General features: G+C 64.2%; 1 protein-coding gene across 8 annotated transcripts in view; it reads left to right on the forward strand.

The window, feature by feature from the left end:
- The first annotated feature begins 7,147 nt into the window (after positions 1-7,147).
- ADGRB2 (adhesion G protein-coupled receptor B2) overlaps positions 7,148-18,185 on the forward strand; it is a 34,361-nt gene continuing 23,323 nt past the window's right edge. For 6 of the 8 annotated variants that reach the window (XM_085559753.1, XM_085559755.1, XM_085559754.1 and 3 more), the window contains exons 1-2: positions 8,686-11,771; positions 14,490-15,294. In XM_085559753.1, the coding sequence (XP_085415879.1) occupies positions 11,760-11,771; positions 14,490-15,294 (817 nt within the window). In that variant the 5' untranslated portion in view covers positions 8,686-11,759. Of the gene's footprint in view, positions 7,271-8,685; positions 11,772-14,489; positions 15,295-18,185 lie in introns of those variants that run through there. The other 2 variants (XM_077788549.2, XM_085559759.1) reach the window with 2 other exon arrangements.

Below are 18,185 nucleotides of genomic sequence, written 5' to 3' on the forward strand. Positions count from 1 at the left end.
GGGTGAGGGGCATCCACATCCCTCCCTGCACACCGGAGCATCCCCAGGGATGCATCATCCTCAGGGATCCCTGCTCAGGGGACATCCAGGAGTGAGGACTCTGCTCCAGTCCCTTCCCTGAGGGTTTTGGGAGGCTCCAGGGAGAGCTGGGAGAGCACAGAGGGGGTGAGGAGCACCCCAATCCCTCCCTGCACACCCAGATCCCCCCTGCACACTGGAGCATCCTCAGGGATGCAGGACCTGCATCATCCTCAGGGATCCCCGCTCAAGGGACACCCGGGGTTGGGGACACTGCTCCAGTCCCTTCCTCGGGGGTTTGGGAGGCTCCAGAGAGCTGCGAGAGCGCAGAGGGGGTGAGGAGCACCCCCATCCCTGCCTGCACACCCCCGTTTCCCCTGCACACCCCCGTGCGCGGGGGCTGAGCTGAGCTGCAGCCCGGTTTCCCTAGGAAACCGAGCGGAGCCCAAAATCCCGCAGGGAAGCGCTGGAGGGGCTCCAGGACTCGGCTGGGAGAGCGCTGCTGCTGCCGCTGCTGCTGCGGGGACACGGCGGCAGGGACGGCGTGGTGGCACTCGGGGAGGGGCTGGTGGCAACTTGGGGGCGTTGGAAAAGGGGATTTTGGGGCTGGTGACACAGCTGGGGTGGGGCAGGGATGTCCCCACCCGTGCTGGCGTGAGCAGGATGACCCAGAGGATTTCCTCCTGAGGGACAGGGATTTTGGGGTCCCCAGCCTGGAATCCTGCTGCCAAGGGGACATTTTCCTGGGAAGGATCCCCTCCTGAGGCACAGGAATTTTGGGGGCCCCCAGCCTGGAATTTCGCTGCCATGGAGGGATATTTTCCTAGGAAAGATCCCCTCATGAGGCACAGGTATTTTGGGGTCCCCAGCCTGGAATTTTGCTGCCACGGGGGCATTTTCCTGGGAATACCCCTGGGTGAGGGGGAGGAAGGAGCGCCTCGTTCCAGGATTGATTCTTGAGGACCCGAGAGGGAAGAGCCTCTCGCGGGTGGCAGGGTCACACTCTTCACCCTCAGTGTGTTCCCTCCGTGCCTCCTCCTCCTCCTCCTCCTCCTCCTCCTCCTCCTCCTCTTCCTCCTCCCCTCCTCCTCCTCCTCCCCGCGCCTTTCTCACGCTGCCAAGCGAAGATGCATTTACCGAGCTGCACGCTCCGAAAGTTGCTCCGCTCCCCTGCAGGCAATCCAAGGCAAGCTATTTCTCCTCAATCAGGCGTATTTGAATATGGAAATGATTTTTAATTACTCAGAGTCAATATCGTTTTATCGCCCAAATGTGTTTGAACGAGGCTCGCCCGTATTTGCAGGGTGCCTAATAAGCGGAATGCAAATTTTCCCTCCCCGATCCTCGGGTCTTGCGCGTCCCGCTGAGCCGCAGGAAGGTGCTGCCCTTTGGAAATTTCATTTTCAGGCTCCTGAGGGGACAGGGAATCCCGGTTAACCCCTGCCCCGACGGGAAAATCCAAGGGAAGGGACACGGGGACAACAAATCGTGGCCATCCCCGGCCCGGAACAAGCCCGGGGAGAAGGAGCTGCCAGCTCGGCAGCCTCAGATCCCCGGCTATTGTCTGCTGATTAATTTGCTAATTATGTTCCGCTTTAATCCGAGGGCCTGGAAATGTCAGGCACTTGTTTATGCCCCGGGTTGCTGGCGGAGTGACAAAGGCAGCGTCCCGCAGGTACCACCGCGCGTCACCTGGCCCCGCCGGCTCCGAGCTCTGCCTCAGTTTCCCCCGCAGGAGCTGGGAATACCTGGATTTCCTCCGGGCTGGGGAGTGTTGGCACGGCAGCCTCAGTGCCAGCTGTGCCCAGCACTGTGGGGCTGTCACCGGAGCTGGGCATGGCCCTGTCCTCACTGCCAGGGTTGGCACAGCTCAAAGCTGGCCCTGAACATCCCAGCTTGAACCACGGGGGGTTTGGGGATCCCAAAATCCCGGTGCAGCCACACCCGAAGGGGAGCAGGCCTGGCTGCTGTCCCTGTGCCTGGTGGGTGTCACCGGAGCTGGGCATGTCCCTGTCCTCACTGCCAGGGTTGTCCTCAGTGTCCTCACTGCTTTGTGCAGGGTTGGCACGGCTCAAAGCTGGCTCTGAACGTCCCAGCTGCAGCCAGGGGGGTTTGGGGGTTATTCCAGATTCCCCAAAATCCCGGTGCAGCCACACCCAAAGGGGACCAGGCCTGGCTGCTGTCCCTGTGCCTCTGTGGGGCTGTCACCAGAGCTGGGCATGGCCCTGTCCATGCAGGGTTGGCATGGCTCAAAGCTGACCTTGAACATCCCAGTTTGAACCACGGGGGGTTTGGGCATCCCCAAAATCCCAGTGCAGCCACACCCGAAGGGGAGCAGGCCTGGCTGCTGTCCCCGTGCCTCTGTGGGACTGTCACAGGGGGTGACAAGTGACCAGGCTGGTGACCAGGTCACCTTCCCTTGGCTCCCAGTGTCCCCATTTCGGTCTCACCTCGCTCCAGCCCCACGGGGAGGTGCCACCCCCTGGCTAACGAGGGGACAAAGGAGGCGGCCGAGCTCTTTCCCAACATCCAGCCTTTCCCAGCATCCAACCTCTGTTTTTTCCTGCTGTGCAAAACCCATCCGGTGCCGGGGCTGAGCTCCTTTCCTGCGGGGCTGAGCAGCCGCTGCCACCCCGCTGCTGCCGCTGCAGCCGGCCTTTCTGCAGCCCTCATGTTTATTAATCGAGATGAATATTTATGCAAAGTTCCTCGGCTTCTGGAGCGGCTGCTCGAATGCAGGCGTGATCCAGGCTGGGCAGTGAGATGGCTCCGCTGGAAAAGGGGCTGAGGGTGGCATTGCCCCTTGCCAGGCTGCTCTGGGTCAGGGGGGATCTCCCAAAAAGCAGCTGGAGCTGAAAAATCCCAGTGGTCCCACTGGTGTTGTGCTCATCGCTCAGTCTCGCGGGCCCAGCAGGGAGGTCAGCACCTCACCCCGCAGAAATTCCTCCGATTTTCCCCCAAAATCTCTCCCCGGCGTGCCCAGCCTGGCACGTCGGGCCCTTCGTGCTGCCCTGCCCTGTGCCACAGCTTCACCTGGCACAGATGGAGCAGGATCAGCCCCGATCCATCCCTGAGTGCACGGAGAGCCTGGGAATACCAAAATGGGGATGCTGAGCTGAAATCCATCTTACTGAGCTGAAATCCATCTCCCTGAGCACAGCCACACCTCCAGAGCCCCGGGAGCCTCTTTTGGCTGTGCCGTTAGTCCGAAACAACACAAAGTGAAATTTATTTATTTTATTTATTTATGAAATTTATCCCGTGCCTTATCCCTCCTCTGCTCCTCATCACCTGCGCTCTTTTTTTTCCGGGATTTTTCTCCCTGACGCCAAGGGGAGAAAACTCCGCTGAAGGTCCCCGGGAGGGAGCGGCGGCCGCGGGCAGGGCGGCTCCCTCCAGCCCCGCGGTGCTGCTGCCATCAGGGCGGATTATCCCGCAAATTCAACTCCCCGCTGGTTACGGCTGGTTTTTTGTTTTCCCGCCGGAGCAATTCGCCGCCAAATTTTACGGGAAAGCGATTCCGACAAGCGGCTGTCCCCTCCCGCCTCGCCTCCTCTCCCACCTTCCTGAGATCCGCCGCTCCCTGCCCTGCTCGGGGTGGGGAGAAAATCCCTGGGATGGGGAGAAAATCCCCGGGGATGGAGCCCAGAGGAGCAGGACGAGCATCCCACACCCAGGGGCTGCGCTCGGCTCTTCCTGCATCCTCACCGGGCACGCAGCTGCTGCCACCTCGGTGACTCTGCCTGGCCTTGATTTCTGTGCCAAACGAAGGGGAAACAAGAGCTCTGCGCTGGAAGCGGCAGCGCCGGCTGCCTGGGGAGCCCCTGGCCGGCACGGAGCGGGGGTTCAGCCGGTGTTTGGCCGTCCCGGTGTGTCCCTGCGGCGTTGGAGGCCGTGAACGACAGCGCTGGCAGCGGGGACCTCGTGTCAGCCTGGCGGGTGGTTCTGGCCTTAATGGACGGCTCTGATTGCCGGCGAGCCATCGAGCCCCGGTGTCACCACCTCGGCGAGCTGCTCTCATTCCACCCTGCGAGGAGCTCAGCTCCCGCCCAGCCCCCCGAATCCTCAGGCACCGGAGAGGCCCCGATCGGTGCTTTCCCACATCCCAGCCGCTCCCGGCGGTGAGGAGGAGGATGAAGGCTCAGACCCCTCACGCTGAGCAGCTGGGGACACCCTGGGGGGGTTCTCCAGTGCCTGGGGGGCTGGGTGGGGGGGTGATGAGCACCCCCCCGGTTGAGGATTCGGTGGCAGCGGCGCTCCCGCGGTGCCGGGGGAGGTTTGGGGTTTGCGGGGATGCAGCAGCAGCAGCAAGCGGCTCCGGAGAGCTCCCAGTTGTCCCGGTAACAGCTCCCACAGCTCAGCCCCACCCAGAACCGCAGCCCCCCAGCTCCTCCTGGCCCACCTGGGCCGGAGGGGACTTGGTGGGGAGGGGACGCAGAGAACCCGAGTGACTCCCGGCTTGGACGGGCAGCGGCGGGGGGATGGCGGCCTTGGGGACAGTGACACGGCCGGGGTGTGCCACAGCTCCAGGGAAGACCCCACGGGCATCGTGTCCCCCGCGGCAACCCCGCTGCATCCTGCGCTGCATCCTGCGCTGCATCCTGCACTGCATCCTGCGCTGCATCCTGCACTGCAACCCGCGCTGCATCCTGCACAGCAACCTGCGTTGCAGTGCTGTTGCATCCCGCATCCCCCACCACATCCCATATTGCATCCTGCATCTCGTCCTGCATCCCACACCAATCCCACCCCAATCCCACCTTGCATCCCGCATCCCTGACCGCATCCATGTTGCATCCTGCATCTCGTCCTGCATCGCATCCTGCAGTGCATTCTGCAGTGCATCCCACATTGCATCCTGCCATCCCACATTGTATCCTGCATCCCACCCCAATCCCACCTTGCATCCTGCATCCCTGACCGCATCCCATGTTGCATCCTTCATCCCCCACCGCATCCCATGTTGCATCCTGCATCACATCCTGCAGTGCATCCCACCTTGCATTCTGCCATCCCGCACCAATCCCACCTTGCATCCCACCCCAATCCCACCTTGCATCCCGCAACCCACCCCAATCCCACCTTGCATCCCGCATCCCACCCCAATCCCGCGCTCCTCGCGGGGCTGCGAGAGCTCCCTTTGGAAATCCCCAATCCAAACACCTCCCGGGAAGCCGGGAATGACCCAGGGGGCCGCGGTGCTTTTGGGATTGTTCACGCACGGAGCTGTATTTACAGAGCCGGGCTCGGGAATATCCTCCAGCTCCGGCGGAGCTCACGCCGCTTTTCTCCTCGGGATAAAGAGCAGCCTCAAAAGCCGCTTTGCTTTCTCCCAGCCCTGACCCGCGGGGCGCGAGTGTCTGCCCGGGGACTCTGGGTCAGGCACCCAGGGACTGCGGGAAGCGCTGGGAAAAGGGAATGCCAGGAAGGGAAGGAGCTGAGCTGCATCAAGCTCTGCGCTGGATGGGATCCTGCACTTCCAGCAGCGCCGGGCTGGATCCGAGCCGGCGCTGAGCCGCAGATCCCCAGGGTGCGGAGCGGTTGTCCTCGAACCGCCCCCTGCCCTCTCCATCCGCCGTGTCCCGCGCGGGTGGAGGGGACAAGGGACAGCTCTGAGCAGCGCCAGGCTGAGCCCGGCTGGGCAGGATGTGTCCGGCGGAGGTGGACAGGCAGCGGCGGGGAACGTGCTGCGTTTCCAGCCTCGCTGCTCCCGCAGCGTGGCGGCCGGGCCGTGCCGCATCCTGCTCAGCTCCTCCCGCACGCCCGGTGGCCCTGCCACCCTGTCCCCTGCCAGCCCCGCACGCTCGGTGGCCCTGCCAGCCCCGCACGCCCGGGGCTCGGTGGCCCTGCCACCCTGTCCCCTGCCAGCCCCGCACGCCCGGTGGCCCTGCCACCCTGTCCCCTGCCAGCCCCGCACGCCCGGGGCTCGGTGGCCCTGCCACCCTGTCCCCTGCCAGCCACAGCCCCTGGCGAGCAGCAGGATCCTCTGTGCCAGTGGCTCATGGCCCAGGGAGCGCCGGGATCCTCAAGCTGATCGGGTCTGTGCCTCCTCGGGGGGTGTGAAACCGCGGCTCCGCGGCCCCCGGGCTCCCGGGGGTCCGGCAGGCTCCGGGTCGGCCCCGCCGGTGCCACATTCGTGCCTGTGGCAGCCCCATTGCTGCGCCCCACGGCGCCTGCACAGCTCCACCAGGCCTGCACGCGTGTGGGGCACACACGGGACACACACACACACACACACACACACACAGACACACACACACACACACACAGAGCCCAGCGTGCCTTGCACACGAGTGTGCAAACCTGCACACACGCAGCATTCTTACCCCCCCACCCCCCCAGCCGTGCAGGACCCACTCCACGCGTGTGACACAGTTGGGTGTGGGGTGGGTAGGGACACACACACACGCAAACACACACACACACACGCACAAACACACACATACACACACTCACACTCACATACGCACACATAGACATACACATGCACACACACGCACACACATACACACACAAACACACACACACACACATGCACACACACGCACAGACACACACGCACGCATACACACTCACACACACATACACACACACACGCATAGACACACACACATGCACAAACACACACATACACGCACACACACACACACACACACACATACACACATGCACACACAGGCACGCACACACACACACACATGCACACACAAACAGACACACACTAACACACGCACACACACACACACACACTCACACCCCCCCCCCTCCTGCGTGTGCACCGCGCCCCCCGCCGCCCCCGCAGCGCTGCAGCAGCGGCGGCGGCCCGGGGGTCACCTCCCCCCGCAGCGGCGGGGGCGGCGGAGCGGGGAGAGAAGCGGGGAGGGGAGCGGGGGGTCCCCGCCGTGCCCGGTGCCGGCACCGCACCGCCCCGCGCCCGGCGCGAGCAGCAAGTGCCCGAGCGGCGCGCGCCGCCGCCGCCCCCGCGCCCCCCGCTCCCCCGGCCCTCCCCTCTCCCTTCCCCTCCCCACCGCATCCGCCGCCGCCGCCGCCACCGGGGCCCGGCGCGCTGCGCGCCCGCTCCCGGCCCCGCTCCCGGCCCCGCGCGCTGCCGCCGCCGCCGCCGCGCTCCCCCGGGCGCGCCCGGGCACCGGCTGCCACCGCCGCCGCCGCCGCCGCCGCCGCCGCTCGGGGATGGCCAGCCCGCTGCTCGCCGCGCCGCGCCGGGGCTACACGCGCTGCTAACGGAGCGCAGGTAAGCGCGGCCGCGACCCCCTTCCTTCGCCGGTGCACCGATATCTCCCCCCACCACAACCTCCGGTGCAGCGTTCTCGGTGAACCCCCCCACCCCCGCCGCTTCCCCGGTGCGGCGGCTCCGCTCCCCGCCGGCGCGGCGCAGCGGGGGCGGCAGCTCGCCGCCGATGCGGGCTGCGGCGGCCGGTGCTGCCGGTTGGCAGAGCCCCGGTTCCACCGGGGACCCCCCTCGCCGGTCGCCCCGGCTCCCACCCCAACTTTCCTGCCCCGGCGGCGGGGCTGCAGGAACCGGAGTTGCGGCCGCGGGTGCCCCGTGCCCGGTGCTCGGGGCGGGCAGCGGCATCCCCGGCCCTGCCGGGAAGTTGCGCGGGGCTGCGGCGGCGCGGAGGGCTCGGCACCGGGGCTGGCTGAGAGCCGCGGCGTGCCCGGAGCTGCCGGTGCTTCCCGCGGGGCCGCCGGTGCCCTCCTCTCCCGGGGCTGCCGATCGCCTCCTCCCGCCCTGCCGGTGCCCCCTCCCCGCCGCTTGCCGCTTCTTCCCCCCTCTGCCGGTTCTCCGCTCGGTTCCCCGGGGGTCCCGGTGCCCCTCAGATCGTCCGTGCCCCACGCGAGGCGCCGTTTCCTCCCGTGGGGTGCCGATCCCTGCCTTTAAAACAGCCCCACGGAGGAGGTGCACACGCGTGTCCCTGGGCACACGTGTGGCACCGCGGTGTGTCACACAGCAAGGCCACGGGTGGGTGCAGGGCTCCCTGCTGGCATCCCTGCCGCGGGCACACGTGTGGATTGTGCCAGCCCGGCGAGCGTGGGTGCTCGGCGGGCTCGGTCACCCCGCGGTGTCACCCCTGGGGCAGGGCCCCGGGGACTCGCCGCGTGGGTGGGTGGCTGTGTTCGCAGCCCACCCCCGCGTGGGGGGCTGCGGGGGGCTCCGTGCCACGGCACCCGTGGGCGTGCGGGAGGGCACGCGTGGGCAGCCGGCGTGTGCCACCGCGGGCACGTGCGGCGGGCGGGTGGCGAGCGGGGCTTTGATGGGGGGGACCCGCAGCCCTTCCCCGCCGGCCGGTGGCACGGAGCGGTGCCAGGTGCGCCTCACGCGTGTGCCCGCGCCGGGCACTTGTTGAGGACGGGGAGGATTTTCCGCAGGCGGCGCAGCGGGGGCTGCCGTGGGAAGAACCCTTCCCTTTTCTAGGTCACGGCACTGCTGGCTGTGCCGGCCGCCGCCTGGCAGCCGGGGCCGCCGGTGACGCGGGGAGGCGGCCCCGGGGTGCCCGGGGGGTCCGTGCGGGCCGCACGTGGCGCTGGTGGCGCGGGGCTGGCTCCGAGCGTGGCGCTCGGATTGCTCCCGGTGCTTGGGGACACATTTGTCCCCCCTTTGCTGAGCTGAGGGGGGGGTCGTGGGGAGGCACCCGGCTCCGTGGGGAGGAGCGGGGTGGCGCGGCTGTTGTCACTGGCACCGTCACCGTCACCTGGCCGCCCCTCAGCGGGGAGGGTCTGCTCGCCGCTCCCCGCGGGGCTCCGTGGGGATGGCACGGTGGCAGAGGATGTGGATTTGGCTGTGTGGCAGCGCCAGCCCCGCCGTGCCAGAGCACAGAGCCTGCCCAGTTGCCCATCAAGCCTCGTCACCGGCTCCTGCTTTGATCCCTGGTGCCAGGATCCTACAAATTCGGGCTGTGCTGGACAGAAAACGGACACGGAGCGGGCACAGCGGGCACTCGCTCTCCGGCTGGCAGCCGCGTGGCAGAGGGGCTCCAGCGCCGGCTGGGACACGCTGCCAGCCCTTCCCAGCTCCTTCTGGTTCTTCTCAACACCTCCAAGGACCTTTGGCAGTGGAATTTTCTGCCTGGAGTCGCTCCCTGCCATGCCGGAGATGGCACCGGGGGTGCTCGGCTCTTCCCGCTGCTGGAGAGCTCTGCCCTGGCACCAAGCTCCTGCCGGCCGCTGTGGGATGAGATGGGATTTCCACCCGCCCAGGGCGTCCCCTTTGCTGCCAAACCCCCGCGTCCCGTGGGGATTTTTGGCTGGGATGGGGCTGCAGGATGGACTCCCCATCTCCTGGAGGAAGGTGATGCTCCAGCCCCGCTCCAGCCCCGCGCTGCCGTGGCGCCTCAAGGCTCCTCCATGGGAAATTTGGACTGAGGCCCTACAAACTCATTTCCTGCCACGGGCCCATCCTCTAATGGGGACGGGGCTGGCTCGGGGCCACCTGCCTCGGTTGCCAAATGTCAGAAGCTCTACAGCTCCTCGCTGCTCACGAGGGCCGTGGTGTCCCCCCCGCGCTGCTCCTGGCTGCTCCTTGATGTCCTCCAAGAGCAGGATGGAGCCAGGCCCCTTCTCCCCCTGGAGCACCTCGGAGTCTCGCGGTGGGGCTGCCTCTGGATGAGATGATGGGTACAAAAAACAAAACAAAACAAAAAAAAATATCCCCTTTTGGAATGAGAACAGCTCCTGCCGCCAGCGCTGGGGATCAGAACCCCGCTTCGGAGCCCTCCCAGAACGGAGCTGATGGAAAAGAGGGACTCACACCCCAAGGATGTGGGAGAAACTCCTTGGAAGAGGCCGCGGGAGCACCGAGGGGGGGCTGTGACTGCAGGGACCCCCCGAGCTGTGCAGGGCCGGGGTGGGGAGTGAGGCAGCACACGCCGTTCCCTGGCAGAGCAAATCCCTACTCCCGGCGGAGATTTCTCTGCGCTGTCTCCCGGCCTTGCTTTTGGAGCGGAGTTTTACCAACAGCAGTTAAGTCAAATAAATAAAGAGGCCTGTGCTTGCCAGTGCTCGCGAGGCCGTGCCAGGCATTGGCAAAGCGGCACCATTAATTACAGCTCGGCACCGCTGCCAGCCTGCCGGCTCCGGGAGAGGCCGTGGCAGCGCGCCGGGGGAGCCAGGGGGACAAGGGAGACGTGGAATCATGGAAAGGAGGGAAAACGTGATCCTGGACGCTGAGGGAATTGTGCCAGAGCGGCTGGAAGCAGCTGGGATGTGGCTGGGATCCCTGCTGGCTGTGCACACGCGTGTGCAAGCGTGTGCCGCGCAGGGATCCGTGGGGTTTGGGCTGGAGGTCGGGACTGCAGCCGGGTTTTCCCCAGGAATGGCGCTGCTCCGTGGGGGGAAGGGCTGGGAAGGCTCGGGACAGCCCAGCTCAGTGGCGGGGGTCCCCGTGGAGGTGTTTTGGAGCAGATTTGGAGTCGCTGGATGCCTCCCCTGGGGGTTGGGAATTACTCGTGGTGGTGCCGCCCTTGTCGCTGTCACTGTCACCCCTGGGATGGAGCTGCCCGGCTGTGCCGTGCCAAGGGCCAGCCCGTTCCTTTTGGCAGGGAAGCGAGGTTGTTCCACGCTGGATCAACCACCCAGGGTGCCCCAGCCCTTCCTTACTTTTTATTCCTTTATCCTAAGCCACGCTCATGTTAGGAATTTTCCCGGATCAGGTCTTTTTTTCCCCGTGGATTTTGTATTTTCTGCAGCCTGTCAAAAATCTCCTTTACTCTGCCATTAACGGTTTCTCAGATTATTGATGCCGAGGGCTTTAGTGCTGCCCATTTGTCACTTTTTTTTGGGGGACTGTTGGTTGTCCCTGGCTTTTCCTGACTGGAGACGGTCACGATTTGAACTCCTGCCGTGCCGGGATGCTGGAGCTGCATGGGGATGCAGCCAAAATCCAGGCGGAATATCCTCAGGGAAACAACCTGTTCGTGCGCCGGGAGCAGTGCCGTGCCGCGGCCGGGGAGAGCCGAGCCGCGCCGGGATCCGGCTCTTCCCGGCGCGATATTCCAGCAGGGATGGAGAGAGACGGCGCGGAGAGAACAGGGCTGTCTCTTCCGCCCGCCCGCCCGCTTCGCAGCTCTGTGATGGCTCTTTAAAAGCTTTAATTAAAGCTTTAAACCCACCCCCTTCCCTGCGCCCGGGCGGGAACAAAGGCAGATGGAAGGGGCTGGAGCGGGCGCCTGCGGCGGGCGAGCGTGCCAGGCTGTGCCCGCCGCGCTCCGGGTGACATCGCCGTCCCCGGCGGGGTGCGGGGGTCCCTGGGTGGTCGCCAGCTGCCCCCAGGGACCCGGCAGCGCTGCCGGGATGCGGTCTCGGCTCATCCCGCAGGAATCCAGGCGGGTTTTTTTGGAAGGCAGCCGGGGTGATGCCGGCGCGGCCGTGCCCCGGTACCGCGCTCGGGCCGGGCTCCCCCGGCCGGTGACGCCGCAGGGTGCGGGGTCCCCCCGCGCTGCCGGCTGCGGGTGAGGCGACCCCCGGTAGCTCCCGCCGGGTGACTCGCTGGCCCAGATGTTAAAAATCTCCTGGGTCCCCTCGCAGCTCGGTGAAATATTTTCACTGCAGCAGCGGCGGCCGCGGTTCCGGCGGCGGCTCGGGCGCTGCAGGCAGCGGGGCTGGTGCCGAGTGAGCTCCGGCAGCTCCGGTTCAGCCGTGCCGGGCTCCGGGCAGCCGCAGCCCGGAGGTTTTGGGGCTGGGAGGAAGCTGCCCATATCCCAGATCCCAGAACAGCTGGATCATGAATGCCTGGAGAGGTGAGGAGTGGGGTCTGTCCATCCCCGAGCCTTGCAGCGGGCGGGATGGATGGAGGATGGAAGGAAGGAAGGAAGGATGGATGGATGGATGGATGGATGGATGGATGGATGGATGGATGGATGGACAGATGGATGGATGCTGCTGCCGGAGCCTCCCTGCTCGCTGCTCCCGGCCGAGGGAAGCAAGCACCATCTTGTGTCCCTGCCAGGCTGCGGGAGCCCCAGGAGCTCGCTGCAGAGCAGCAGCGTGTCCCTGCCTGACCTCCTCCTCTCTCCTCTCCCTCCTCCTCCTCCTCCTCCTCCTCCTCCTCCTCCTCCTCCTCCTCCCTGCCCCCTCTCCCGCCTCTCCCGGAGCAGCGGAGGGGGCTGCGACTCTCCGGGGGACCCCCGGTCCTCGGTGGCCGCTCCAGTAGCCCCGGTGGGGGATGCCCGCGGTGCTCCCCGCTCCGGCTGCGGCTGCAATTTTGGGCCGCTCCTGTTGCATTTCCTGGAGCCCAGAGGAACCGGAGCGTTTTCCTCTGGAAAAGCGGCGTTTTCTTTTCCTGCACATCCCCCTGCTGGCATCGGGGAGATGCGGACTGCTCCCGTTGGCTCCATCCCAGCCCCTCTCCCCGTGCCCTGGAGGGGGCAATGCCAGCACCGAGCCTCCCCCGGTGCTGCCGGGGCGGCAGGAGCCGGTGCCAGCCTGTTGCATGAGAATCGGGATATTTTTAGCTCTTTAATGTCCCCGGAGTGGCTCCAGCGCAGGCTCGGCCAAGGCTCCGTGTCCCTCCCGAAGAGCCAGGGGATGCCCCAGCACCAGCGCCTGGGCCAGGGGTGATTCGGGAGCAGGGTTTGGTGTTTGAGGGTGGTTCGGGGGCAGGATTTGGTGTTTGAGGGCAGGATTTGGTGTTTGAGGGTGGTTGGGGGCAGGGTTTGGTGTTTGAGGTTGGTTCAGGAGTAGGATTTGGTGTTTCAGGATGGTTCAGGAGCAGGATTTGGTGTTTCAGGATGGTTCAGGAGACGGATTTCTGTTTGAAGGGTGGTTTGGGGCAGGATTTCCTGTTTGAGGGTGGTTTGGGGGCAGGATTTGCTGTTTGAGGGTGGTTTGGGGGCAGGATTTGGTGTTTGAGGTTGGTTCAGGAGTAGGATTTGGTGTTTGAGGTTGGTTCAGGAGCAGGATTTGGTGTTTCAGGATGGTTCAGGAGCCGGATTTCTGTTTGAAGGGTGCTTTGGGGACAGGATTTACTATTTGAGGGTGGTTTGGGGCAGGATTTGCAGTTTGAGGGTGGTTTGGGGCAGGATTTCTCTTTGAGGGTGGTTTGGGGGCAGGATTTGCAGTTTGAGGGTGCTTTGGGGGCAGGATTTTCTATTTGAGGGTGCTTTGGGGGCAGGATTTGGTGTTTGAGGGTGGTTTGGGGGCAGGATTTCCATTTGAAGGTAGTTTGGGGGTAGGATTTGTTGTTTGAGGGTGCTTTGGGGGCAGGATTTGGTGTTTGAGGGTGGTTTGGGGGCAGGATGTGCTGTTTGAGGGTGCTTTGGGGGCAGGATTTACTATTTGAGGGTGGTTTGGGCAGGATTTGCAGTTTGAGGGTGGTTTGGGAGCAGGATTTGCTCTTTGAGGGTGGTTTGGGAGCAGGATTTGGTGTTTGAGGGTGGTTTGGGGGCAGGATTTCCATTTGAAGGTAGTTTGGGGGTAGGATTTGTTGTTTGAGGGTGCTTTGGGGGCAGGATTTACTATTTGAGGGTGGTTTGGGGCAGGATTTACTATTTGAGGGTGGTTTGGGCAGGATTTACTATTTGAGGGTGGTTTGGGGCAGGATTTGGTGTTTGAGGGTGGTTTGGGGCAGGATTTACTATTTGAGGGTGGTTTGGGGCAGGATTTCTCTTTGAGGGTGAGGAGGGGCATCCCCCGTGCCGTGCCCAGCGCTCGGCATCCCCAGCCCACGGCTGGGCGGAGGCGAGCGGCGACCTCAGCAATTTCAAAATCAACCTCTGCCGTGGCATCTGGCCCTGTGGCCACCTCCTGGATGTCCCCTGCTGTCCCCAGGGCTGTCCCCTTGCCACCGCTGCCCCGGGCACAGGCTGAGTGATGCTGACACGTGCACGGCGGCCTCGGCGCTCCGGGGCTCACTTAATAAGGCCACGGCATGCATTATTTTATTAATGAGCTATTAAAAAGCTGTTCATTGGGATGCTCTGCATTCCCGGAGAGGTATCCAAGACATCTGTACCGAGCAGTGGCTGCTCACCCGGTGCTGGCTCTTAGGATGGATGTGGGGACACCGCGCTGCAGGGGTGGCACCGTGCACCCCCAGAGATGCCAGCCTGTCCTCACCATACTCCAGCGCACCAGAATGAGCTCCGAGGGGTTTTGTAGCCCCGTCTGGAGTTTTTTGGTGGCTCCACGCCCAGGCTGTGCTTGGCCAGCTCGTGGAGGGGTGAGCAGAGGGTGCAGGGGGGTGACTGCAGGGCTGGGTCTCTGCTCTGGTGCTTTTGGGGTGAATCCTCGCTCTGTGCTCAGAATCCCCAACCTGGGGCCTCACTGGCACACCAAGGGGTCCCCTGTAACCCCGCAAGGTGCCAGATGGGGACAGGGACCCGGTGGGGACATGAACCACATGGCGTAAGTGGGATGCTGCTCTCACAGCAGCCGGGCTCAGGGCAGGCTGCTGACCCCCGGCTCGGCTCCCCTGGGTAAGCCTCTGTCCGTGTGTCCGTCTGTCTGTCTGTCCGCAGGGCAAATGCCATAGGATGACCGCTGCTGGTCCCCTCTTACTGGCTGTGATATCGTCTGTCCTGTGGCTCACGCGGGGCTTCGACCCCGCTCCCAGCGCCTGCTCCGCCCTGGCCTCGGGCGTCCTCTACGGCTCCTTCTCCCTCAAGGACCTGTTCCCCACCATCTCCTCCGGCTGCTCCTGGACCCTGGAGAACCCCGACCCCACCAAGTACTCGCTCTACCTCCGCTTCAACCGGGAGGAGCAGGTGTGCACGCACTTCTCGCCCATGGTGCTGCCGCTCGACCACTACCTGGCCAACTACACCTGCGACCCGCGGGGCGAGGCCAGCCCCGCGCCCGCCCGCCAGCGCCCCGAGCAGCAGCAGGAGGAGGAGGAGGACGAGGAAGCCGAGCTGGAGCTGTGCGAAGGCGCGGGACCCTTCACCTTCCTGCACTTCGACAAGAACTTCGTGCAGCTCTGCCTGGCGGCCGAGCCCGAGGCGGCGCCGCGGCTGCTGGAGCCGCAAGCGCTGGAATTCCGCTTCGTGGAGGTGCTGCTCATCAACAACAACAACTCCAGCCAGTTCACCTGCAGCGTGCTGTGCCGCTGGCTCGAGGAGTGCCTGCAGGCTCCCGGTGCCCGCCGCTGCGGCTTCACCCACGCCGGCTGCAGCTGCCAGGCCGAGAGCGCTCCGGTGCCCCGGCGCAACGGCACCCGGCCCCCGGCGCCCGCGCCCACGCCGGTACCCGCAGCCCCCGACTGCTGCCCCACCGAGCTGCATTCCGCCGATGCCAACGAGCTCGAGCTGCCCGAGGTGCCCCGCGGTGAGTGGGCAGCGGGGATGGACCCGCTGGGGTCGCTGGGTGCTGTTCGTGCTCGTGGGTTGTGCCTGTGCGTGGTGCACGGGGAATGGGGATGGTGGGGACGGGGCAGAGGAGGGATCAGGCTTGTGAGAGCTCTGTGGGACTGGAAAGTGCCAGCTGGGCACTGGGCATGGAGGAGGGAATGGTGAGATGGATGGATTTTGAGGCTGGAGGTGCCAGTGTGGCACTGGGCATGGAGCAGGGAATGGTGAAATGGATGGATCCAGAGGATGGAGGTGCCAGTGTGGCACTGGGCATGGAGCAGGGAATGGGAAATGGATGGATCCAGGGGATGGATGTGCCAGTGGAACATTGGGCATGGAGCAGGGAATGGGAAATGGATGGATCCAGGGGGTGGAGGTGCCAGTGTGGCACTGGGCACGGAGCAGGGAATGGTGAAATGGATGGATCCAGAGGATGGAGGTGCCAGTGGAACATTGGGCATGGAGCAGGGAATGGGAAATGGATGGATCCAGGGGGTGGAGGTGCCAGTGTGGCACTGGGCACGGAGCAGGGAATGGTGAAATGGATGGATCCAGAGGATGGAGGTGCCAGTGGAACATTGGGCATGGAGCAGGGAATGGGAAATGGATGGATCCAGGGGATGGAGGTGCCAGTGGGGCATTGGGCATGGAGCAGGGAATGGGAAATGGATGGATCCAGAGGATGGAGGTGCCAGTGGGGCACTGGGCATGGAGCAGGGAATGGGAAATAGATGGATCCTTCCTGTGTACACTTCTGGGGTGGGATTGGTGCCAGCTGGAGGTTGGGCATGGAGCAGGGAATCCATGGGATGGATGAATCCCATCTGAACACACTCCCAGGGCAGGATGGTGCCGACTGGGCACTGGGCATGGATCAGGAATCCCATGGGATGGGTGAATCCTGCCTGTGCACACGATTTAGGGCAGGATGGTGCCAATTGGGCACTGTGCATGGAGCAGGGCATCCATGGGATGGATGAATCCTGCCTGTGCACACGATTTAGAGCAGGATGGTGCCAACTGGACACTGTGCACGGAGCAGGGAATCTGGATGAGCTCAAATCCGTGGAGCTGCCCCTCGCTCTGCCCTTGCCGTGGCCCAGCCACCCCTGGGAACACCACGGTGACCCCACCGCTGCCAGGGCCGATGCCACGGCCGCTCTGGCACATCCCTGGCCTGGCTCGCCGCCTCGCTGGCACGGGGCAGGAGCAGGAGCCAACCCGGCGTGCCTTGGTGGAGACGTGGGAAACAATTTGCAGGTGAAAGGACTTTTTGCCGTGGCAAATTACCCTCGACTGCTGCGGCCCGGGCGCTTGTTATTCCGGGCAGGACGGCACGGCACGGCGGCCGGGCTGCTCAGCAGGAGGAACGAGGCCATTTGCTCGTTCCGGCCTTGTGGGAACGGCTGAGGAGAGAGCAGCCGCCAGCAGTGGGATCCTGCCCTGCTGCTGCCCTGGGGATTTCGGGACACATCTGGCCAGATGTTTTCCCTCCGGCAGCCTCAGGGTAGGAGCAATGCCCAGCTGGGCTGCGCCGGGGTCTTTATCCGGCAGATTAGGCGGCGGGGCAGTGCCGGGCCGGGGGTGTAGAGATAATTTCGTTGGGTTTTAGCATTTATTTCAGGAGTTCAATGTCATTACGGGCAGATCCCCCACTAAATCCCCGGTCTGTTACAGCTGCAGGGCTCTAAATCGCCTCATCCCAGGGGAGCTGCTTGAGCTGATTCCATTTTTTATGGTTTTTTTTTCCACGTTTTGTTTCTTTTTTCCCCATTTAAACGCCACTCTCCGCGGGGGATGAAGAGCTCAGGTGCCAGCCCCAAGGTCAGCCTGGCTGACCCCGTGCCCGAGGGGCGGCACCTGCCGTGGCTGGGGCTGCCTGTGGAGACCAGGATGGGACGGAAAAACGGGATCCAGGATGGAGAAACGGGATCCAGGATGGAGAAACAGGATCCAGGATGGGATGGAGAACTGGGATCCAGGATGGAGAACTGGGTTACAGGATGGGATGGAGAAGAGGGATCTAGGATGGAGAATTGGGATCCAGGATGGGATGGAGAAATGGGATCCAGGATGGAGAACTGGGATCCAGGATGGGATGGAGAAGAGGGATCCAGGATGGAGAATTTGGATCCAGGATGGAGAATTGGGATCCAGGATGGGATGGAGAAACGGGATCCAGGATGGAGAACTGGGATCTAGGATGGAGAATTGGGATGCAGAAACAGGATCCACGATAAAATGGAGAGGCAGGATACAGGATGGATTGGAGAATTTGGATCCAGGATGGGATGGAGAACTGGGATCCAGGATGGGCTGGAGATTTGGGATCCAAGACAGGATTGAGAACTGCGATCCAGGACAGGATGGAGAGTTGGGATCCAGGATGGAATTGAGAACTGGGATCCAGGATGGGAGGAGAATTGGGATCCAAGAGGGGACTGAGAACTGGGATCCAGGATGGGATGGAGAACTGGGATCCAGGATGGGATGGAGAGTTGGGATCCAGGATGGGATGGAGAACTGGGATCCAGGATGGGATGGAGAACTGGGATCCAAGAGAGGACTGAGAACTGGGATCCAGGGTGGGATGGAGAACTGGGATCCAGGGTGGGATGGCTCCTCCAGGAGACCCAGCCCATCCCCAGGGGAGGTTCTGCGGGGTTATCTCCCCCGAGCCTGGCACAGGGCGCTGGCCAGGGGGGTCCCTGCAGAGCTGGCAGGGCTCGCTGCCACATTCCGCCTCTCTGGCTGCGAACTCCGTCTCCCTCTCCAAATTCCATTTGACATCCAATTAAAGGCTGGAGCGCCCGGAGGTTCGGCGTCGCTGCGGTGCCGGAGCCGCGGGGGCGACGCGCTGCCTCGCGC

This window comes from Lonchura striata, chromosome 23, assembly GCF_050655825.1.
Source record: "Lonchura striata isolate lonStrDom1 chromosome 23, ASM5065582v1, whole genome shotgun sequence".
In the NCBI taxonomy this organism is placed as follows: Eukaryota; Metazoa; Chordata; class Aves; order Passeriformes; family Estrildidae; genus Lonchura; species Lonchura striata.